Consider the following 21,262-nt stretch of genomic DNA (forward strand, 5'->3'; position numbering starts at 1 on the left):
TGTGGAAGCTTTTTAATATTTGTATTAATATTTGTGGTAAGTATTTAAACAAATATAATATTGATTTATTTACTAATTTACACAATCACACCACATCCTTGAAATTTTGCCGGCTGGTGACATCTGTCTTGCCAAATCTGACGAAATACATTTTGCTTTGGCAATAAACAGAGTTAATAATTTAATTCCACAAAATGGTGGTGCGTTCATACGAAGACGAGCTCAAGTATCTGGAGAAGATCAATGATCACTGCTGGCGTATTAAGAAGGGCTTTCAGCCTAATATGAATGTGGAGGGCGTTTTCTACGTAAACAGCCGTCTGGAGCGATTGATGTTGGAGGAGCTAAAGAATTCTTGCCGACCCGGAGCTATTGGTGGCTTTCTGCCTGGAGTCAAGCAGATTGCTAACGTGGCTGCCTTACCGGGCATCGTGGGACGTTCCATTGGCTTGCCTGACATACACTCGGGCTACGGATTTGCCATTGGCAACATGGCTGCGTTCGATATAGACGATCCACTGTCGGTGGTTAGTCCTGGCGGAGTTGGCTTTGACATCAACTGTGGTGTGCGCTTGCTACGCACAAATCTCTTTGAAAAAGATGTACAGCCCGTAAAGGAGCAACTGGCGCAGTCACTCTTCGATCACATACCTGTCGGCGTGGGCTCCAAAGGCATTATACCCATGAATGCACGTGACTTGGAGGAAGCGCTCGAAATGGGCATGGATTGGTCACTGCGTGAGGGTTATGTGTGGGCAGAAGATAAGGAGCACTGCGAAGAGTATGGCCGTATGCTTAACGCTGATCCTGCCAAGGTGAGCATGCGTGCCAAGAAACGTGGTCTGCCACAGCTGGGCACATTGGGAGCAGGTAATCACTATGCAGAGATTCAAGTAGTAGATGAGATCTTCGACAAGTGGAGCGCTTCCAAGATGGGCATTGAGGAAAAGGGCCAAGTAGTGGTTATGATACACTCAGGAAGTCGCGGATTTGGCCATCAAGTTGCTACCGATGCGCTTGTGCAGATGGAGAAGGCCATGAAACGAGATAAGATCGAAACCAATGATCGTCAGTTGGCCTGTGCACGCATTAATTCAGTTGAAGGCCAGGATTACCTCAAAGCTATGGCTGCAGCAGCAAATTTCGCTTGGGTAAACCGCAGCTCCATGACTTTTTTAACGCGTCAAGCGTTTGCCAAAATGTTCAACACCACGCCTGATGATCTGGACATGCACGTCATCTATGATGTATCCCACAATATAGCCAAGGTAGAGAATCACATTGTAGATGGCAAGGAGCGCAAGCTACTGGTGCATCGCAAGGGATCCACACGCGCCTTTCCTCCACACCATCCACTTATACCCGTTGACTATCAGTTGACCGGACAACCTGTGTTAGTTGGTGGTACAATGGGCACCTGCAGTTATGTGCTCACCGGTACAGAACGTGGTATGCAGGAGACCTTCGGCAGCACTTGTCACGGCGCTGTAAGTTAATACAACATAAAATTATGTGAGTTTAAATGTAATAGCATGACGTTTCATAGGGTCGCGCTCTATCACGCGCCAAGTCTCGTCGAAACTTGGACTACAAGGAAGTACTGGACAAATTAGAGCAAATTGGCATTGCCATCCGCATTGCTAGTCCTAAGCTAGTAATGGAGGAAGCTCCCGAGGCCTATAAGGATGTCACCGATGTTGTGGACACTTGTCACGCTGCGGGCATAAGCAAAAAATGCATTAAGTTACGTCCCATAGCGGTTATTAAAGGCTGAATCTTCCCTCTCTTGCTTAGAATTTTTGTAATTATACATTTCTAATTAAATTTATTTCATAAACGACGACATTTAAAAACACAAACACAAAAATGAAATCCAGCAATCGAATAACTATCGCCAACTGCCACAACTGCTTATCGGTCAATTTAGCAGCTGTTGGCTCATCACTACAACAGCTGACTGTAAATTCATAAGACCAACAGAGCTTTCCGTTTGCGGTGCGCGGTTCGTTTTGTTTTTCAATTCTTTAATTGCTTGAGTTCTGACAAACTGCACATATTTTGCAACTGACAAATGATTGCAATTAAAGTGCAGTGCCGCAAATCGTGAACAATGGTACAAAATCATTAGATTTAAAACAAACGCGCTTTTGTTTTGTAGTAAAACCGTTTGTAGCTGCGCAATTACGTTTGTTTTTCTTTTGGTGCCCTTAATTTATATATTATTAAAACCAGAAATGGCTAATATGCGACCGCAGAAAGGGAAACTAGTGAAGGTTGTCATACTTGGCGACGGGGGTGTTGGAAAATCAGCGCTCCTCACACGTTTTGTGTCGAACAATTTCCATGAAAACAATTTTCATACCATTGGCGTGGAGTTCATGAACAAGGACATTCTAGTGGATGGTGAAAAGTACACTTTGCAGGTAAGTAAATGCGAAATGTGGATTGTTGCGATGCATTTCTTGTTCTTTCCGGCTTTATTTAATATTCTTTTAATGGTTGTCAACAAGTTGTTTGCCTGACATTTTGAGAGCACGTTATCTCTTTCATCTGCCTTTTCCGCTGTCCTACACACACACAAACGTTCGTGCACACACATGTGTATGTATGTATGTACATATATACGTATCTACCGATCAATTCAGTACTCAATTAACATGGCAGTAAAAAAAATAGTGCGGTTGAGCTTTGTTTAAACGCGACTGAGAGACACCCACGAAACAATTTAAACACTTACAAATATTGAAGATTAGCGCATTAATTTATTTTTATATTGTAAACACAATTATTTAAAAATGCAAGTGTAGACAAATATCTAATTAACTTTTGACTTATCATACCCCATTGTACAAATAAAACGTAACAACATTCTCACTATAGAAAAACAATGTCGCGACTTTGTTTCACTTGTGCGTCTGTTGACTTGGTAACCCTTACTACGTTTGCTAAAGTTATTAAACGTCCACCCTCTTATACATATGCATAATTTCCTACTGATGCAATTTTATTTATGCTGTCAGTTTACATTTTTAATTCACATTTTCACAGTTCGCCAACTATAGCCAAAGCTCATAAATATGCATTCTTGAGGGGATGCACGAAGGGGTGCGAGCTTAGATGAGTAATCAAAGCGTAGCAAAAATGTCAACAGTATTATTTAAAGGCTTATAATTGTTAATCAATGCAGCTAATTCTACAGATTTAATTTTTTTTTTTCATTGTAATTTGTTACAGCCTTGATTACGCATTGGCCTTAAATATTTATTATTTAATTAATACTTAGTCATACTACTTGTTAGTTGGTAAATACCACAAACAAAAATATGCTGCCTGCGTTTATTTTTAAACGCTTCGTTGAGTTTGAACTCGAACAAGAGTGGTGAAGCCCAAAGTAAGCTCGATTTATAAACAAATTATTTGTTACTACCTTAGATGGTAAAGTTTTGTAAAACTACAAAAAATTCTAATGAATTTATTGCTGATTTTTATAGGTTTAAAATAATAAAAACAAAAGCAAAAGTGTGTATTTGATAAAAAGGCCTTGTGTGTTATTAATAACACATGTCTAATATTATAAGACCTTCACAATTATATTTGCTTAGATATTATACATTATATATGATACACTTTGACATTTAAAAATTGTATATGGACCCACTCATTATACCCCATAACATTATTGACATGATAAATAAACGACTACTCTGGAAGCAGGATATGCATCGAGATTGTTGTATATATAAATACGAAAATATTTTGATAAAATGCGAAGAGTATTATTTACTTATGCAGATGAGTCAATAAGTGCAAAGATTACTGCGAAGTGTGTAAAAACGTTGGCTGCATTCGACTTTATTGCCATGTTTAATTTGTTTTGCTTATCAGTCTGCTTTATCTGTCCCTAAAGTTTACCCTAACTTTGTGAGCTCCAAATAAACAGCATATGATTTCAAGAAATGCTTTCAAAGATAAATTTTCGGCTTGCGTTAATTTGCAGCCGCTGTCAGTTTTGAGTAAATAAAAAAAATTCTGTTGAACTCTAATTGAATGTCAATTAAGCTTTTTATTGATTCTATATTTGTAGATATGGGATACGGCTGGTCAGGAACGTTTTCAAGCACTGCGCACACCTTTCTATAGAGGATCAGATATTTGTCTGCTCTGCTATGCTATGGATGATTGGGCAAGTCTGCGTAGCTTAAAGCACTGGCGCAATGAGTTTCTCAACTATGCAGATGTTAAGGCTGATAAATTCCCATTCATAGTGGTGGGCAATAAGGTGAGTAGTGACATCATTTAGTGTCTTAATTAAACTGTTAACCAATTTTTATGACAGAATGACCTACGCGAAGACAAGCGTCAGGTGCAATTCGAGGAAGTTCAGCAATGGTGCACAGACTACTCCATTGCCGCTAACATTGAAACATCCTCGAAGACGGCCACGAATGTTACAGAAGCTTTTGTCTTAGCTTTGCGCCAGTGGAAGCAGTTAGAGTGCGTAGTCGAGGCGGAGCAGCGTCAGCATGGCGACACCATTGATTTAACGAGTCCCATACGTTTGATGCAGCGTCGGCAGTGCTGCACAGGAGGCGGTGGCAGCGACGCTAAGCGTAATGCTGTCGATGGGGATGATGATGAGCACATTGCAGATGCCTCAATGTCGCGACATTGGCGCAGCTCACCAAAGGCGCCGTCAACTAATTATCGACTATGAGTCTACATGGCTTAGTTGCTTAGCGAGGCATCAAGTACATTCCAGGCAGCTTATCTCATAGTTGACAAAATATTTTTAAATGCATATAACACTTATATAGTGTATAGATTTGATGTAAGTTGCATTAACCTAACGAGCAACTCAGTATTTGTATATACGTATAACAGTTTTAAAGTGAATCGATTTTATGAAGAAGCGACAGTAAATTTTCATTTAATAATACCACTAGAAATCAATTAAAGCTTTACACCTAATAGTTTACGCACAGTTAAATAGTAACTAATTTGAAACAAGCTGTTACACTTGCTTACAACAAATGTGCCTTACCATAAATACAAATGACAAAGGCTTACCAACTTTATACATTTTTTGTACCAAAATAATACGTATAACAGTTATGCCTTTAAAACTTTCGAATGACATTACAACAGTTTAAGTTAATTAGGCGCTAAGCAATTGTTGAGCAATGGCAAATGGATTTTTTCAAAAACCAAAATTGAATTGAAATAAATACGTTAAACGCTTGTTAAAAAATTGTGTTGTTTTTATATTTATGTATATAACATGCTATGATTAAACTTAATCCCAGTTTTAAAATATTTAGTTTGATATTTTGTGTGTTTGTTAGTTATAACAGACTACGGCAAACAATTCGGCGCTGAATACTAACTAGAAAACTAACGCAAGCATTGGCTAGACCAGCGTATAACAGTTGTAAGGCTTAAATTAATAGAATTATATAAGGGAGAAACATTATCACTTGCTGTACAATCACTTGGCTATGTAACCCAATCGCTCTCACTTCTTCTTATAACCATACGAATTGATGGCATCATATTCCTTGTCGCACATCATCAGCAGCTTATACCATTGATCGCCATCGACGCGTGGGAGCTCCAAGATGCCGCCATAGCAAGCTGGCAGGCACTTGGGCGACATGTGCTTATGCAACGACTCGCGATCCGTGCTATGAAAGATGATGCGACCGCGCAGCTTCTCACGCAGGAAAGGCTTAAACAGAGCAAAGACTATATTGAAGAGCTTGGGCTGATTAACTATGTGTATGGCCTTGATGCGCAACGGCACCGAGTCCTGCAGCCAGTCAACTATGCGCTTGGCGAATGGCGGCGTAAACTGCCAAGTCTGCTGCAAACTTAAGCCATCCATATCGAAGATGACCACGGCTCCATTGATTTGTGTCTCGGGCTCCAACATGGCGGCCTCCAGAAAGATTACAGCGCCCTTGAAAACTTCATCCAGCGTTACCTGCTTATGCTTCCAGCGCTCTAAATAAAAATTGTTGTAATTTCTAAACTTTACTATTTACTTTCTTAACTTACTGCCCAGCTCCAGCAACAAAATGCGACGTCCATGCTGATCTCGATTTGGAAATACCGTTAGTATATTGTTTTTAAAAATGTTTGCCTCCCGTGTGGGCTTCAAATCGTTATAAACATCGGCATGCTTCACTTTAAAGGAGTAGTAACGCTTGATCTGTGTATTAAATAAAAGTTTATAACTGCTTAAATTTATTCTTAAAGTAATATAATTTACCAAATCTCTTGCGCTTTCAGGATAATACTTGCAAGGACGCAAAAAACGTATGAGCCACTCTTCATTGTCCTTGGGACAGTACAAATCGGTTTCCGCTGTAAACAATAATTATTATTTAGTTCTGTATAGAGTCCAACTATAGTTAACCCCATTGACCCCAAATGTGGCTACCTTATTTGTTAGACTAACTTGTAACTATTTACATTTCTAGCTATGTGAAAATATTTCTCATTATTTGTTCTCGACTCTAGGTTTGCCCGTTCCATTAACATCGTTAGCTACTTTATTGAAGAGGAAGTCATCTTAAATAACGTAATTCTAAAAATACGTTACTAAGACTTGACTATATTATTAACGACATGCTAGCTTTGAAAATAAAATTATTAGTTGCAACTAAAGAAAACAGCGAATAATGCTAAGGACTGATTTCCACTGCATTTAATTTATTGCTTTCATTACTTGCTGCACTTGAGCTGACTAACCTAATAAAGAATTGAGAAACTTCCCGCATCTGTCTTGTGGTTTTTTATCATGGGAGTTTAAGCATAAATATTTTCCCATGGGTTCAGGAAATTCCAGTAATGTCTACATTTAAATTATGCCTGAGTTTGGATAAATGCCACTAACCTTCCAGCAGACGCTTAAGTTCCTGTGTGGCCTGTTTTTGACGTTCGGGCGATTCACGTAGTTCCCTTATGGCCACCTCCTTGGCCGCGGCAGTTTCTTCCCCAAGTTCAAACTGCAGTGTAAAGTCGCCCAGCTTTATGGAGGGCAGTTGATCGATCTCGGATAGCATGGTGGGCACTCCTTTAATTAAACAGAAAAAATAATCAATAAGCGTAACGTCAAGTGCTCTTTGAGCCCTAACAACAATTATACTTATATAAAAGTTAATAATCACTTACTCATTTTGTAGCTGTTATTATTTTTGCGCTTTAATAATTAAAAAAAAAAAAATTATATACGTTTTGCTTAATGTTTGCATGCAGCGTTGTTTTATTTTACAATTAACTGTGTGTTCTTTAGAGTTTCGAATGATAAATTGTGCATTTTTTGTCAAAGGCTTAAATTGATTGAATTGATAAACCGGCTTTGAACTGCATTGAGATCAATGCATAGAGGCGTATCAAAAAACCAAAACTGACCGACCTTTACCTTGTCATATGCATTTTAACATATCACTTAATTAATGATTAACGGAACTTTCCACAGAAACTAATTTGCTCATATTTTGCAGTTTCCCTTTTGCTGATGTTGACATGAGAATGCAACTGCCATGAAGATAATGCGGCTCAGATCTTGAGCTTATTACTTGTTCCACTTGAATAGCTTTCAAGTTTTTCTAGTTATAACTGAACTAAGATCGTAAAATAAGACGAAAAATTAGAACTGCAATTTTAAACGTATCTGTTTTAGATATATGGACATATATAAAACCTTCAAACAAGTCTTAATAAAGAAGCAGCTGTTGCTCTGAGACTAGCACCAAATTATACTGCAAATAAATTAATCTTAACAAAAGATCAACAAAATGAATTTAACGGAAACGCTCCACATTGTTTGACCTTCATATTCATATCTTCAAATATATTTCAAAAACACCAAATTTGGCGGGCTGTTTCTTTGATATATTTCGAAAGAAAAACCCATATAAATGCACAAGTACAAACAATAAATTCAACATAAACTCATATGCAAAATAAAACAACAGCAACAACAATAAACATATAATTTAAATAGTACACACTCAGCACAACACAAAATAAATGAATAAACTAAAACTGTTGCCGAAAACGTAAAACTCGTTTTGAGCCGAAAATATATAACGCTGAAGAAGCTTTAACGACAGATATGTGCATTAAAGCCAACTGATCAGACGAGACTGTTGTGCTTAAAGAGAGTTACACAGATTTTATAACACTAGCCTAAAGAATCTTCGAGAGAGAGAGCGCGCGCGCGCGCGCGAGAGAGAGAATAGCAGCCGCTCAAGCTGAACTTGAGCATGACATTCATGGGCGAGTTAAAAAGAGAGACTGCCAGAGAGAGGGAGAGTTACAGCTTGTAAATGCAGTTGTAAAATTATGCCACTGAATGCTGTCGTATCTGCATGGGTGTGTGTGTGTGTGTGTGTGTTAGCTGGCATAATTACAGGGCAGCCAGTTTTCTTTGATCTCTTTCGCACACTTGTTGAAGCTCAAACTTGACCCTGAAGCTCTTTTTACTTACACATGGGTTCAATGTGACTGCGAGTGTCGTGGTGATACATATGTACTTATATAGGTAGGGCAATTAACCATCAACTGGTAATTGCCTATGTACTATTACACCTGCTTGACAACTAATTTCAAACACGTTTCAAACGACAACACCCATATTAGACTTTAGTTGGTTCAAATTTTGAAACTAAACAACAACACGTTCGCACGTGCGTTGCTTAGCTTCCCATTCATTATTATTATTTTAAAACTCTCGTTTTCAGTTGAGCCCGAATTTTAGCTTGCTGACAAAAGCTCTTTGCGTGGCACAAAGAAGTTTTGTGACACGCAGCTTTAGAGGTCAGCTGACGAATAAGATAAAAAAAAACCCGAAAAGTATTAAACATGACAAGGGCGACTTTCAATTCAATGTAATAAGTGCTTTGACCTTACATAGAAGCAAAAAAATAAGTACCATATAAGGCAAATTGCGAATTTCTCACCAAATTCAACTTCTGCTGCCGCCGCTGTTGTTGTTGTTGTTGTTGTTAGTGTTCTATGCAAAATACTTGTTGCGGTTGCCATGACGATTAAATCTATGTATGTATGGGCACGTTGACTAAATCGATTTAAATATAATTAATATATTATATGTATATATTCGTAAACTGAGCACTGGCACTTTTTAATTATAAGATAGGTCACAAACGTGTATTGAACTTCTAATGCAAAATTAACGCCTATTTTTTTTAAGTTTCTCCCATTTTTGTTTTCTATTTCGCAATGTACACGCACACACCAGCGACACCATTACAATGACCTTTTTTGTAAATGTAAATCGAGCGAACAGTAACGACACCAACTGCAGCGAATTTGAACGCAAAAGAAAACAACGATTGGAAAACATATGTTCAACGAGTATCGAGCGCATGCGCGAGTGAATCATAATTCCACTAACCGAAATTCAAAAAAAAAAAAGAAACTTACCAAGTGTATTGCTGCTAATCCAAATAAAATCCTTTGTTAATTGTAATTAATGCTCAGAGTCCGATATTGTCGAAGTAGCTCACTCGCCGCACGTTTCAAGACTAAAAATATAATGCTGTTTAGTTAATAATTTTATACCCCGGCGCATTGTATGTGTAATCAACTTTAAAGAGATGTAGTTAAGAAATATGCACATACATATGCATAAGCGACTTGGTAATTAGAGCTAGTGTCAGCAAGTTTATAAGTGCACGCTTCGATAGCTGTTATATGACAGTTTTATATAAAAGGTTTTCTCTCGACTTATTTAAATGTAAAGCACTAATTTACATAGCGAGCAAGGTTAAGGGTAAAAAATCACAAGAATAGCAAGCTTACTTTATTCAAATTGTTACCGCTATTGCTACGTGTACGCACTTTTCGTTTGAGTGATTTTCAAAAACTGTTATACACTAGATTTTGTCGCAGTGTACTAGTTCAGGGTAATTATTATTGAACTTTTGCACACTTTAAGCACTAATCCACTCAACAAAGAGAGCGAGAGAGAGATAGGTATTTTTTATATAAATTAAAAAAAACCTGCTGTAATCGCTTTATATATTAACAATAACTACTGATGCGGCTTTACTCTACGCGCACTTTGTAATGCCCACTTAAAATGTTAAGCACCGCTTCATAATTAACTGCTTTAAAAGTAAAGAAAAACTAACAACACCGACGAAACCGTGCTTAAGTCAAACGATCCGGCGACTTGCGTGTTCCACGTTCAAATGTACAACTGACGATAATAATGCAAACTCATTGTTTTAACGTGAGCGCTCAGGCTGAGCTAATTAATTAAGTATTTCATTTGTGCAGCCCAAATATAATTCAATTTCACTGTGATGTGGCTGTCAGTTGGTCCGTCAATATATGCAATTGGCTACGTCAGCTTTTAAAGTTCAATGGAACTTCGTAGCAATCAATACAGTTAATGCGGCAATTACAGCAATTAAGCCTAGCAAAGTGCAAACAAATGTATAGAACAGTATAACAAAATTATAATACTCCAGATATTATCTTTTCAGCAAGTCTATTACCAAGTCTGACCTTTTGACACAAATCTGTCACAGAATCGCTTGAATGCCACCTGCTAATCGATTCAAGAATTGCATGCAGCAAAACGATGTTAGAGCTTTGATTAAATATTTACATGTATTTTTCTGTTGAGTACCTCGTTTACAATGGCTTAATAGCTGATATACATTTGAGAGTTTCTATAATATCATTCCGCTTATATTTATAGTTTGCTTAAGTACTATTGATTTGGCATGGATCAATCTGCCAAATTACTTAGGTATTGTCATATATAGATACATATAAAAGATTACAATTCACTAAACGTTTAGGTAAATTACCTTGTGCATTGTTAGGCTGTAATAATTGTTGCTAGATATTGCTTACGTACCACTAAGAAAGCGTCAAGTGTTACACAAAGTATATGGGAACTTAGGCTAACTACGAAAAAATTCATTTAATATGTCAACGATATTCAATGCTAAAGTCTTTAGTGTCTTTCACAAGTAGGGTTTGCTTGGTTTTTAAGTACAGAGGAGGTATATATAAAAGTGAACACAAAATACGAATCAACTGTTAAGCACTGCACTTGTTGCGTCTGCATTTGCGGCGCTTTCATTTAGGCCTAATTTTCTCATACATAAAATGTTGCAAATGCTTATTATCTGGTTGCATTAATTTCTTCTTAGTAAATTCAAATTGTGCCAAGGCAAATTCGTATAGATCGTTTTCCATTTGCCAAATCTTAGAACGCTGAATAGTCTGTATGGTTGATTCGCTAGGCGGTAGCTTTGATGAAGTTACACGTAAATGAGATTTATTTGAGTTTTGATAGTGCTCACGAAAGCCATGGAAGATTCTAAAAAGAAATTTAATTGTTATAGATATAGCCTTGATCTGCATCATTAAGTTTATATGCTTACCTGGGTAATGATCGTTCTAGCAAATCAACAAATTCGTACATTTGCTCGGTCACGCCGACTAGAAAGTATTCATTCACCAAATTAAGTTTTGCCTGCTTCAATGCCCAATCGTTGCCGGGTTCCCAGCACTCGGCAGCGTGACCACAAAAGAATGGTATTTGGAGCCACATGTTTTTGGGATCACAGTCTGGTTGCTTCTGTACAACGCACTCATCGAATGTCTACAATATGCAAAAGATTTTAATTGGCATTGCTAACTTGGCTTCAATATACATACGATTTTATTGCCCGCCTTTTTGCGCACTAAATTCGGTCGGTAATTGTCGCCATAGCGTAAGAAGTAATAATAAGAGACAAGTCTGTCTAAAGGCTTGCGCACTAGATTTATGTAGATGGGTTTGTGTGCTATTTGGAATCTGTGAAGTATGTTTTGAATATATTTTTCTTTTATATAAAAGCCTAAGCAACTTACTTGGAAAAGTCCAAAAATGCCATATGCCCATGATAAAGAGCCGGCTTCATTTTATGCCATTTGGTTATATTGCGCGCCAGCATTACCTGATCAAAAACAAGTCTATAAGCCTACATTGTTTAATGCTTAGTTACTTGATTACTCACCTGATTCGGCAGTGATAGCACATGCATGTTGGCCGTCACATTAATATGCAACACATGAAATTTGTTTAGCTTGCAGAGATCGTATGCAATGTTTACAAAACTAGTTGAGCCAGTTTTTGGCACACGATTATATAACACTACCAATTGTTCCTCATAGTCAAAATTATCCAGAGTAGGAGCCACACGAACCGATGCATCTGCCGGCACCGAATATTCGCTTTGTAATGAACTGCTGCTACTGACTGCAATTTTGGTGAGCGGCTTAAAAGCTACAGCAAAAAGTATAAACAATAAATAAATGCGTACAAGTGTTAAATCCAAAGTACGCACCTTGCTCTAGATGTACGCCCAGTAGCCAATAACAGGTGACAATGCAAATGACAACAATTAGTAGCCAATGCAGCGGACGCAGTGGTGGCAGCATTTTTCGCATTTTCTTAAACATGCCGCAGCTGTCAGTTTCTTTTTAATGTACTTTACCATTACAGCAAGTTGTTTGCATATGTTTTAAGCCAAGTTATTCGTGGTTTTGTGTCATTTTGCTTACTTTTGGGCTTACATATTTTTATTTTAATCGCCGATGGATGATACTGTGTTGCCCTCGCGTAACAGTGTTGCAAAATGCATAATGTGTATACAAAAAAAGCAGCTGTTGCTGCCATCGTAAATAGACGCTTGTTGTTTTCGTTGTTTTGTTTTTAAAAGAAATTGTACAAAATAAATATATATTTAGCATTAGAAATGTCGTCTGCAATATATCTAGAAAACTATCTAGATGGTAAGATAAAGAGCAAGGTGCAGCTAGGCTATGTATAATATTTTCGCCTATACCCAGGTTTGGAGTCACTACCCACGGAGCTGGAGAGGAACTTCAAGCTAATGCGTAAGCTAGACGACCGAGCACAAACAGCAATGAAAAGCATTGACAGTCATGCAAAGGATTTCATGCGCAAGCTCACATCAATGAATGGTTCAATGGAGGAAGACGAGCGAAAGGAGCGTTTGGAGGATATAAAAGTGATGTTTGGCAAGGCAAAGGAATACAGCGACGACAAAGTGCAACTGGCCATACAGACATATGAGCTGGTCGATAAACAGATACGGCGATTAGACAATGATTTGGCACGATTTGAGGGCGAGATACAAGAGAAGGCATCGTCAACGCGCGCCAAATCCGAGGAAACGGTGGTCAAGAGTAAGAGTAATGCAATTTTACTGTAATTTTTTTATTCACGTACCATTTATTTAACAGAAGGAGGTCGGAAAAAGGCTAAGGATAGTAAGGCGTCAGGTAAAAAGAGAAAATCTGCCTCCTCGGACGAAGAAACTGGTAGAGGCAATCATTCAAACAGCGCCAGTGGGGCTAATCTTAATACCAGCAGTAGTGGTGGTCAAGGTAGCAAAAAGAAAAAGTCCAAGGTAAATCAAGAAAAAGAAACACGCAAGGGGGGCGCACAAAAGGTAAATCATCTTCATCAAGCATTATGCATTTTAAAAACTTTGTTAGCTTATTGTTTGCTAATTCCTGCCTGGTAGAAGTATAACTTAGATTTGTACCCTTGCTCCATTACTTAAGTTGGCATCTTTCATTTCATTTACATTTGCACGACAGAAATAATAATAGATAATTGGAAAAAAAATTAATAAGCAATTTTATTAATTTGTACAGAAAGTCGTTGATCCTGATGATTCAGAAAAAGACTCTTGTCATACGGCTGCAACTCATCCCAGCGATGTTATGGATATGCCTGTGGATCCCAACGAGCCTACCTACTGTCTATGCCATCAGGTGTCCTATGGTGAAATGATTGGCTGCGATAATCCAGATGTAAGTTGTAACTCGTAATCAATTCAACGATATATTAAATGTCTTATTTTTAGTGTCCCATTGAGTGGTTCCACTTTGCATGTGTGGGTCTAACAACAAAGCCGAAGGGCAAATGGTTTTGTCCCAAATGCACACAGGATCGCAAAAAGAAGTAAATCTATTGTAATTATAATTTACTGTAAGCAACATTTGTAATATATCAGTGAATCAGATATACATACATTCAATAATAATACCAACTAAATCCGTATTAAATATGACTTTATTGATGGTTCAATTCTTTGTTTATGTAAAAATGTGTGCGTGTATACATTTGTATTTTTAATTATATTTTAAACACACTTGGCTGCCGTTTCGTTTTTATATAATATTATCTTGTCTTTTACATACATATAGTTCATTTTAGAAAAGTAGTCTTTGCTTTTAAAACCATTACCAAAAATTTTAGCAATTTATTACCTAATTAATAATTTGCCAAATGCAATAATTTTATAGTTTTAACTTAATAGACTACTTATTGTAAGTTAACGTAAAATTCTTTTCTTTTCTGTAATCGTTTTTCTTTATAATTGGTTCTGTGAACAGTTTCAATGCTATCTGCGTTGGGTTCCAGATAAAACTAGGCTTCAAACAAACTAGGAATAAATAAGAGTACTATGAACTAAATAAGGTTTTGTGAGTTACACTGTGGTTGCTTGTCAACTACGGAATTCCATGGGATGGGGCATAGTAATGAACGTAGGAATTTTTTTAAGTCAATCGTTAATCGGTATGTGCGTTTAGATTTTGCTATTCAGCTCTTTCTCATGTTTGCCTACTTTTTGGTCATGATCTTTAAATATTCCAGAGCATTTTGTGCTGCCATTCGCTGAGCCTCTGCTGCACTTGCGCCAGTGCCGTGACAAACGCCCACAGGCAGAGTCGATAGCTGCACCAGACACTGATATTTGTTGCTAAATGTCTTCTCCTCGATATCCACATAAGTGACCTCAAATTGATTTTCGATGCCAATTTCCGAAAGCAATTTTACGTAGTCTATCTTCGGGTTCTTCAGGCAAGTCTTCTAATGAGATACAAAAAAAAGATAAGAAATGTAGTTAGGTACATGAACTAATATTTGTAGTTGCGTGTGCTTATGTACCTTGATGGATGCTCTAGTATCAGTATCTAGTATTACCTGTAATTTAATCAGCTTTTTGCCCGTTGCATTTTTTAACGTTCTATGGAACTGCGATACTTTATTACTATGCTGCGTGGTGAGTGTAGGTACAGTGATATCTTTCAAATCACCATAATAATTATCATTAATGCGGGCCTGGAAATAAAAGCGCACACATTATTCGTCAGTACTATAAAAAGAAAATACCGCTGACCATGGTGAGTTGAAACATATCACAATAGGTGAAAAGTTACACATATACAACAATAATTAGGGTAAACTAAAAACAAATTTCAATAAAATAAAATAAAAATTAAATTAGTGTGAAGCCAAGCTAAAACGATTTAATTTTAAATAAATCAGACTCAATATAAATAATTAATATACCTACATAGGTAACAAAATGTATGGTCTTACCAACAAATAACTTTTTTTAAATCATTCAAACGTAAACTTAAAAAATAGTTTAAAGCTTAAAAGCAATAACGGAAGCACTTTTTTTTTTAAATATCTGAAATTAAGAATCAATTATTTCAGAAAATCGAACATCTACAAATTAAAATATGTTTGACAAACACAACAATAAAAGTGCTACAGTGTTCAAATTTAAAAAAAAAACTTTAGCAAATGAAGGCAACTAAGTGTTAGTCTATTATTAAAGCTCGGATATATTTAATGTTAATGAGACACGCTCGTAAAAACGGCTTTGAGTAGTTGGTGTCGTTGCTGCCGGCTGTTGCACGACATCTACAAGCGATATTTTACTCACATCGCCCTCGAGATCGACACATATGCTATCATTGATTTTGGCCGCATCAATAGGAGCCTCCTGTAAATGGGTCCACATCTTATGGGCAGCCAGACGCTTAGCGATCTTCTTGCTTTTCCCTTTGCCGACCTCACGATAATTCAATATGGTGCACGCAATGGTAAAAAGACGCTCATGCGGCAGTCCCACCTCCGTTTCAGTCTCATAAGTTGGTGGTGGCCAACGACGTTGCATGCACATCTCCTGCAACCAGCCAATAGGGTTGCCAACAATCTTGTCTGCACCACTGTCATACAGAGATCGAATGATTAATCATACGTAATATTTTCGTTAAGTATGTGCGATATTTACTCGCCACTTCCAGCCACATTGGCATTGCCATCACCGCTGCTCCCAGTCATGGAGCAACCCACCGCAGCAGGTGGTGGAGTTTTGACACCGGTTTCGAGCTGTACACCAGATAACTTATCAATAAGTGCACGAGCAGCTGCATGTTTAGCCTCTTTTTTTGAACGCCCAGCGCCCATGGCGGTAAATGGGGTGTCCTTGTCTTTGAATGACACACGAAACCTAAATGTTGGCTCGTGAATAGCCCCCTCAATTTGCACCAACTCGTATCCTGGCGTAATGCCACGTCGGCTAAGCAGCTCCTGCAATATGCTGACGGGCGTCTTCATGGCCAGTCCGTTGGCATCAGTTTCGTTAACAAACCTAAACGCCTCTTCAGGTGGCAACAGTCCGGCACTGCCCACGCCAGTTAGCTCCGAAAGCTGCGGTTGCTGCTCTTGTTGATGTAGCTGCTGCTGTTGAAGTTGTTGCTGCTGATGCAGCGTTTGGGCCTTTTTTTTGGGCCGCGTTATTGCCTTGGACGATGTAGAAGGGCCAGTGCCAGCTGATCCATTGACAACACATCCAGCTGCCATACCTGTATTTGAAGTATCAATGTTCTCATATTGGCGCCGTGGTGCAAATCCGGCTTGAACAGGCTGTAGTTGTTGTTGTTGCTGCTGCTGCTGCTCCTGCTGTAGATGAAGTTGTTGTAATGTAGCTTGAACATCTTGCATATACTGTTGTACCTGCTGCTGATGCAGTTCATGAGAGTGATAATTTTCAGGCTCCATTATCAAAATAATTATATATATAAACTTCTGTGTATCTGAAATCAAAGTCAAAGTCGTAATCTATGTATGTATGTGTGAACATATGTATATGATATGTGATGTCTGCGTTTGCTTTTGAAAAATCAATATCAATAACAACAGACTTTGCGGCAAGCAAGAGCGGCGTTGACAACATTTGCGTTGAAAAGGTTATTTGTATATGTACTTACGGGTTATTGGCGGTTTTGCACTGTTTTTTATTTAATAATAATTTATTAAAAGATATTAATAATTCATTCTTAAATAAAAAATACAGCAAAATCCAGACGCACACACGTTTCTTACGTATGTGTGTATTGTATGCTGTGTTGCCGTATTGTTTAGTAAGTGACAGTTTGATCGGTGGCAACGCTAGACACTAATAATATTAACTGGCAAGTAAGCAAAAGCAGCTCTGTTGCACTTTAATTGCAAACAAAGTGGCAGCGCTGTATTGTTAAATTTAAATACATTTTTTATTTATTGCAATTAGCTCTGGCTGCATAATTGTTGTACATAATATATATATATATAATTTTTAATATGTATAATTAATGCACAGTAAACATTCATTCAATCAAATCAAATGTGTAGCATGCGTTTGTATGTATGTGTGTCTGTGGAATTTGTGGCTTGAAATGCGTGGTGTTCTAACCGAAAATAAAAAAATAAAGGATTTTACGATTACACTTTGCATATTATCGAATACAGCGCTTGCTATTTTTAAGCATCTAATCATCGCTCAGAAAGTCATCATCTAGATTCTCATCAATGGTGTCATCGAGCGTAATGCCATCAATCTCCAAATCCAAATCTAAGTCATCATCATTATCTTCGCTGAGAGTAGTTGCTGGCGGCGCAGCGTGGCTGCTAGCTGCTGCGGTTGCGGGCACAAATGCTGGCTTCTCTTTCTCCTCCAACTGACCAAGTCCACTCTGCTGTTCGGTGATATGCAGCTCTTCTAGTGGATTACGTTCGCTATTCAAGGGCAGCTGCGCAGCAATTCGCGCTGGTTGTTTGCGTGCGCGCTCCTCCTGCAAGTGTTCCTCTACGCGCAGCGCATCGCCCAGACCCGGGAAGAGATTTGTGTACTGCGTGGGATCGGCCAACGATTGGCCAGCCTTCTCGTTAACCTTGGCCAGCTCTTCGCGCCAAAGCTCCACCACACGCGACATCTGACTGGGCATATATGTGCGCGCGAAGAATGCCGCCTCAGGCAAGCGATTTGTTTCAATTAGAATCTCCAGACAACGCTCCACATCGGAACGCAAAAAGGCGGCCAGGAATGAAATATTATGACGTCCCTGTGCAGTGCTCAGAGCGCCCACCTCCTGCAACATTTGTGCATCGCCTGAGGCCGTGGAGAGCAGCAGCAAGCCACTGAAATCGTTTGCCTTCTGCATGCACTCTTTGACCAATGCCATATTATTCTTGCGCGCCGCCACATCCGCCAGCTGCGACCATTTCTGTGCATTCTCCGCCTCGCGTGCCAACTTTAGCGCAATGTCCAGCTCGCCAATTTGCAATGACAGATCAAATTTGTGATCCGCATCGGTGGACACTTGCAGAGCCTGCGACTTAAAGCCCTGCTTCTCCAGAAAGTGTGCCACACGCGTGCGATGCTCCTTTGGTATGGTGGGCAGCACCACATCAGCACGCTCAAAGTCGCGACGCATGACGGCCGTTTGGTACTCCAGTACGGACAAGTGCAGGCAAAAACTGATCACATTCAGCTCCTTGTCGCCCAGATACAAGCGATTTTCCTTGGGCACATAGCCCAGCAGATACATGGTGCGATCCAAATGCGATATGGTGACAATCTCGCCGCCCACATAATAATTAATGCGATTCACCGAATTGGTATAAATGAAGCAATCGCCCACCCAAAGTCCAGTTTTGACAGACTCCGAGAATTCACCTGCAGTGACCATTAAAATTATAGTTAGAAAATCATGTTTTAATGTACGCACGCAACCGACTTTGAAATACACTTTAATAGAATGTAAAAGTCAAAGCAGGTCACATTTATATTTATTCTTTACTTACCCAGCACATTGAAAGCGCTTTCGACCCCATCATCCTCCAATCCCTCTTTGGTCTCCAGCGCTGAAGAAATCTGTGCCGTATCTACGCCAAGTATAAAGTAGGAATCATCGGTGGCCAAGCAAACAAGGCTGCCGCTCTCATTCCAAAATACATTGCGTGGCTGCACTTCAATCCTTCGTACCAGCTGCAGTGTCTCCCAATCATAGAAGGCCAAGCCCGATGAAGTCTTCACGCCAAGATAGTAACCACCATAGATGCTCTCAGCTCCATACTCAGGCGTAAAGCTTTTGCGTTCTTTGAAATTGCGGAAGAGACGCACAGTGCCGTTGGTTTCGCGTATAGCATACTCATTGCTCTCTGGTGCCCAGACAAACTCTTGAGCAGAGCCAAAGGCTTTGTTGCGCAAGGCCATGGACGTATAGATAATGTACTCGCCATCGCCGCAGACGACAACGAAGCGGCCGTTGGGATTGTGGGAAATGGTCTGTGGATAAATTTCGCAAGCGCCCATGTCCTTAACACCAACAGGCAGACGCTCGCCATCCTTAATCTCAGTGCCATCAGCAATAGTTTTTAAGTTTACCTAAAAATCAATATTATATTAATTATAAATGTTTACAACAGTTTATTAAGCTTACTTGTTGCATTTCGGAATGCTTGGCCCAGATGATTTTGCCACCAACAACATCCATAGACATGGCTGGCTCCTCGCGGCCAACTTTAATAATAATTGAGCCTTCGTCATAGCCCAAGGCTACGTTGTTTGTGCCACGCATGCTAGATATAGTCCAGACGCGCTCAAAGCCATAGTTAAGGCAAGTCTCCAGCCGATAGGTGCCGGAGTGCCAGATGCGCACAGTGCCGTCCTCCGAGCCGGTCAGCAAAATAGGCAACTCCGGATGAAAGCAAACAGCAGAAATATTCTGTCCATGTCCCTCTAGCGTCTGCACACAGGTCTTATTTTGATAGTCCCAGATCTTCACCATACGATCATCAGCGCCAGAAATCAAATAGGGCTTGTCCCCACCATGATAGTAATCCACACAGTTGACACCCTTCTCGTGGCCCTCTAGGGTAAAATTGGCAAAGTTGGAGCCCAGTTGCCATACCTTAACCGTGCGATCTAATGAAGCCGAAGCAAAGGTGTTGTTATCCTTGGGATTAAACACAATCTGCATAACGTAGTGCGTATGACCCTCAAAGACACGTTGGCATGCCCACATCTTCTCCCAGTTCCACAATTTGATAAGCATATCATCTAGAAATATGATGAAATAAATAATGAGGTCATAAGAGAGTTTGTTTAGCTCCGTTTTTGTTTCACTTCCACTGCAACTGAACCTTATGCACTAAATTTTGGCTACGTGCAACTCTTTCTATTATTTACATTAATTGGCATTTCAACGGCAGCCATATCAATGTCCTGAGGCTTTTTTTTAATGGAAAACCACTGCGCTGCATAAAATATCAACTTACCGCTGCTCGTCAACACCAACGGCTGTGTGGGATGCACGGCTATGCAGCGCAAATAGTCTGAGTGCGCCTCATAGGAATGCACCTTCTCCAATGTGTTATAATTGAATATCCTGATTTGCATATCATCCGAGCCAGTTATTATCCAATTTTTGCGTGCCACAAAGCGTGCCGAACGCACTGGCACATCACAGACCTCAAAATCTTTAACCAATTGCTGATTCTCATAGTTCATGATGTGTACGTGGCCATTGTACAGAGCGCACAACATCCAGGGCTCGGCCGGATGAAGGTCCACGCACTTAACACGATCAGAGCGCGACGTCAGGCGACGCTTGATGTCCAATTTGAGGGGCATCTTTATGCTGGCAGCGCGTAGTGTTTATCAATAATCCAGCTATAACTAACAAAATTGTATCCACTGCGGCGAGTTGTAAAAAACCTGCTACCTCTGCTGGTGTATCTTCTTCTAGCTCTTGTTAATGTGTCAGAGGTTTTTAGTGTCGAGTGTTGCCACCTGCCACGTACAATTGACAGGGTTGCATCGCGCTTAAAGTACGATAGTTGACTAGAAGCGCGCACTTTTGACCAGGCTATGTTTTCAATGAAAAGTACTGTTTTGGTTATAGTAATTAAAGTAATAGCTTAATAATATCATTTTAGATAGTACACAATAGAATTATGTTACTTCAGCAATAGTAGTTATTAGTCAACAGCCCAAGACATTCTCGTGTCAATGTATTGAACATTTGAATCAACAGTTTACTAATTGCTGTCTGGCAACGCCATTTGTAAACGCTG

The 21,262-nt window shown here is 39.2% G+C and overlaps 7 protein-coding genes across 13 annotated transcripts; 3 read left to right on the forward strand and 4 right to left on the reverse strand.

The window, feature by feature from the left end:
• The first annotated feature begins 1 nt into the window (after nt 1).
• On the forward strand, nt 2-1,858 carry LOC108607523 (tRNA-splicing ligase RtcB homolog). The gene is made up of 3 exons (XM_017998400.2): nt 2-36; nt 172-1,487; nt 1,547-1,858. The coding sequence occupies exons 2-3, from the start codon at nt 195-197 to the stop codon at nt 1,772-1,774; spliced, it is 1,521 nt and encodes a 506-aa protein (XP_017853889.1). The 5' UTR covers nt 2-36; nt 172-194; the 3' UTR covers nt 1,775-1,858.
• A 116-nt stretch (nt 1,859-1,974) lies between these two features.
• On the forward strand, nt 1,975-5,248 carry LOC108607527 (ras-related protein Rab-9B). 2 transcript variants are annotated; one of them, XM_017998404.2, is made up of 4 exons: nt 1,975-2,113; nt 2,233-2,423; nt 4,085-4,279; nt 4,337-5,248. In XM_017998404.2, exons 2-4 carry the CDS (start codon nt 2,235-2,237, stop codon nt 4,712-4,714), a joined length of 762 nt encoding a protein of 253 aa, XP_017853893.1. In that variant the 5' UTR covers nt 1,975-2,113; nt 2,233-2,234; the 3' UTR covers nt 4,715-5,248. The 2 variants fall into 2 exon arrangements, with proteins under 2 accessions (XP_017853893.1, XP_017853892.1); XM_017998403.2 differs by having other exon boundaries at nt 1,975-2,423.
• Nucleotides 5,249-5,261: 13 nt separating this feature from the next.
• On the reverse strand, nt 5,262-9,551 carry LOC108607524 (alpha-tocopherol transfer protein-like). Of its 2 annotated transcripts, XM_017998401.2 has the most exons (6): nt 8,016-8,141; nt 7,174-7,201; nt 6,896-7,075; nt 6,269-6,363; nt 6,055-6,208; nt 5,262-6,000 (listed from the first exon to the last, which is right to left on the reverse strand). In XM_017998401.2, the coding sequence occupies exons 2-6, from the start codon at nt 7,175-7,177 to the stop codon at nt 5,513-5,515; spliced, it is 921 nt and encodes a 306-aa protein (XP_017853890.1). In that variant the 5' UTR covers nt 7,178-7,201; nt 8,016-8,141; the 3' UTR covers nt 5,262-5,512. The 2 variants fall into 2 exon arrangements, with proteins under 2 accessions (XP_017853890.1, XP_017853891.1); XM_017998402.2 differs by lacking the exons at nt 7,174-7,201; nt 8,016-8,141 and adding an exon at nt 9,451-9,551.
• Nucleotides 9,552-10,649: 1,098 nt separating this feature from the next.
• On the reverse strand, nt 10,650-12,593 carry LOC108600709 (heparin sulfate O-sulfotransferase). Its single transcript, XM_017988443.2, has 6 exons — nt 12,378-12,593; nt 12,048-12,316; nt 11,902-11,987; nt 11,707-11,845; nt 11,430-11,650; nt 10,650-11,365 (listed from the first exon to the last, which is right to left on the reverse strand). Exons 1-6 carry the CDS (start codon nt 12,490-12,492, stop codon nt 11,122-11,124), a joined length of 1,074 nt encoding a protein of 357 aa, XP_017843932.1. The 5' UTR covers nt 12,493-12,593; the 3' UTR covers nt 10,650-11,121.
• Nucleotides 12,594-12,738: 145 nt separating this feature from the next.
• Nucleotides 12,739-14,662, forward strand: LOC108608525 (inhibitor of growth protein 5). Of its 2 annotated transcripts, none has more exons than XM_017999934.2 (5): nt 12,739-12,825; nt 12,883-13,242; nt 13,300-13,508; nt 13,717-13,875; nt 13,929-14,662. In XM_017999934.2, exons 1-5 carry the CDS (start codon nt 12,789-12,791, stop codon nt 14,028-14,030), a joined length of 867 nt encoding a protein of 288 aa, XP_017855423.1. In that variant the 5' UTR covers nt 12,739-12,788; the 3' UTR covers nt 14,031-14,662. The 2 variants fall into 2 exon arrangements, with proteins under 2 accessions (XP_017855423.1, XP_017855424.1); XM_017999935.2 differs by having other exon boundaries at nt 13,300-13,466.
• Nucleotides 14,393-17,223, reverse strand: LOC108608523 (interferon-inducible double-stranded RNA-dependent protein kinase activator A homolog). 4 transcript variants are annotated; one of them, XM_017999931.2, is made up of 6 exons: nt 17,134-17,223; nt 16,880-16,959; nt 16,155-16,825; nt 15,804-16,089; nt 15,053-15,190; nt 14,393-14,938 (listed from the first exon to the last, which is right to left on the reverse strand). In XM_017999931.2, exons 2-6 carry the CDS (start codon nt 16,922-16,924, stop codon nt 14,690-14,692), a joined length of 1,389 nt encoding a protein of 462 aa, XP_017855420.1. In that variant the 5' UTR covers nt 16,925-16,959; nt 17,134-17,223; the 3' UTR covers nt 14,393-14,689. The 4 variants fall into 4 exon arrangements, with proteins under 4 accessions (XP_017855420.1, XP_017855419.1, XP_017855422.1 ...); XM_017999930.2 differs by having other exon boundaries at nt 16,155-16,959; nt 17,134-17,222; XM_017999933.2 differs by lacking the exon at nt 15,053-15,190 and having other exon boundaries at nt 14,395-14,935; nt 16,155-16,959; nt 17,134-17,219.
• A 266-nt stretch (nt 17,224-17,489) lies between these two features.
• Nucleotides 17,490-20,931, reverse strand: LOC108594310 (coatomer subunit beta'). Its single transcript, XM_017979455.2, has 4 exons — nt 20,465-20,931; nt 19,627-20,246; nt 18,989-19,571; nt 17,490-18,860 (listed from the first exon to the last, which is right to left on the reverse strand). The coding sequence occupies exons 1-4, from the start codon at nt 20,817-20,819 to the stop codon at nt 17,674-17,676; spliced, it is 2,745 nt and encodes a 914-aa protein (XP_017834944.1). The 5' UTR covers nt 20,820-20,931; the 3' UTR covers nt 17,490-17,673.
• Between the last annotated feature and the right edge of the window lie 331 nt (nt 20,932-21,262).

This window comes from Drosophila busckii, unplaced genomic scaffold (assembly GCF_011750605.1).
Source record: "Drosophila busckii strain San Diego stock center, stock number 13000-0081.31 unplaced genomic scaffold, ASM1175060v1 hic_scaffold_45, whole genome shotgun sequence".
NCBI lineage: Eukaryota > Metazoa > Arthropoda > Insecta > Diptera > Drosophilidae > Drosophila > Drosophila busckii.

Bases quoted from the DNA above. Each gene is read 5' to 3' on its own strand.
- LOC108607523 (XM_017998400.2), top strand. From the start codon at position 195: ATGGTGGTGCGTTCATACGAAGACGAGCTCAAGTATCTGGAGAAGATC. The intron at 1,488-1,546 runs GTAAGTTAATAC...GACGTTTCATAG, and splicing joins GCAGCACTTGTCACGGCGCT to GGTCGCGCTCTATCACGCGC.
- LOC108607527 (XM_017998403.2), top strand. From the start codon at position 2,235: ATGGCTAATATGCGACCGCAGAAAGGGAAACTAGTGAAGGTTGTCATA. The intron at 2,424-4,084 runs GTAAGTAAATGC...CTATATTTGTAG, and splicing joins GTGAAAAGTACACTTTGCAG to ATATGGGATACGGCTGGTCA. The intron at 4,280-4,336 runs GTGAGTAGTGAC...TTTTTATGACAG, and splicing joins TCATAGTGGTGGGCAATAAG to AATGACCTACGCGAAGACAA.
- LOC108607524 (XM_017998401.2), bottom strand. The intron at 6,209-6,268 runs GTAAATTATATT...TTTAATACACAG, and splicing joins CTGAAAGCGCAAGAGATTTG to ATCAAGCGTTACTACTCCTT. The intron at 6,001-6,054 runs GTAAGTTAAGAA...ATTTTTATTTAG, and splicing joins TTTGTTGCTGGAGCTGGGCA to AGCGCTGGAAGCATAAGCAG.
- LOC108600709 (XM_017988443.2), bottom strand. From the start codon at position 12,492: ATGTTTAAGAAAATGCGAAAAATGCTGCCACCACTGCGTCCGCTGCAT. The intron at 12,317-12,377 runs GTGCGTACTTTG...TTTTTGCTGTAG, and splicing joins GGGCGTACATCTAGAGCAAG to CTTTTAAGCCGCTCACCAAA. The intron at 11,651-11,706 runs GTATGTATATTG...TGCATATTGTAG, and splicing joins AAAAGGCGGGCAATAAAATC to ACATTCGATGAGTGCGTTGT.
- LOC108608525 (XM_017999934.2), top strand. From the start codon at position 12,789: ATGTCGTCTGCAATATATCTAGAAAACTATCTAGATG. The intron at 12,826-12,882 runs GTAAGATAAAGA...GCCTATACCCAG, and splicing joins TCTAGAAAACTATCTAGATG to GTTTGGAGTCACTACCCACG. The intron at 13,509-13,716 runs GTAAATCATCTT...TAATTTGTACAG, and splicing joins GCAAGGGGGGCGCACAAAAG to AAAGTCGTTGATCCTGATGA.
- LOC108608523 (XM_017999930.2), bottom strand. From the start codon at position 16,924: ATGGAGCCTGAAAATTATCACTCTCATGAACTGCATCAGCAGCAGGTA. The intron at 16,090-16,154 runs GTAAATATCGCA...TCTGTATGACAG, and splicing joins AATGTGGCTGGAAGTGGCGA to TGGTGCAGACAAGATTGTTG. The intron at 15,191-15,803 runs GTGAGTAAAATA...TTTTATTTCCAG, and splicing joins GTGTCGATCTCGAGGGCGAT to GCCCGCATTAATGATAATTA.
- LOC108594310 (XM_017979455.2), bottom strand. From the start codon at position 20,819: ATGCCCCTCAAATTGGACATCAAGCGTCGCCTGACGTCGCGCTCTGAT. The intron at 20,247-20,464 runs GTAAGTTGATAT...TCATATTTCTAG, and splicing joins GTTGGTGTTGACGAGCAGCG to ATGATATGCTTATCAAATTG. The intron at 18,861-18,988 runs GTAAGTAAAGAA...TGGTCACTGCAG, and splicing joins AAGCGCTTTCAATGTGCTGG to GTGAATTCTCGGAGTCTGTC.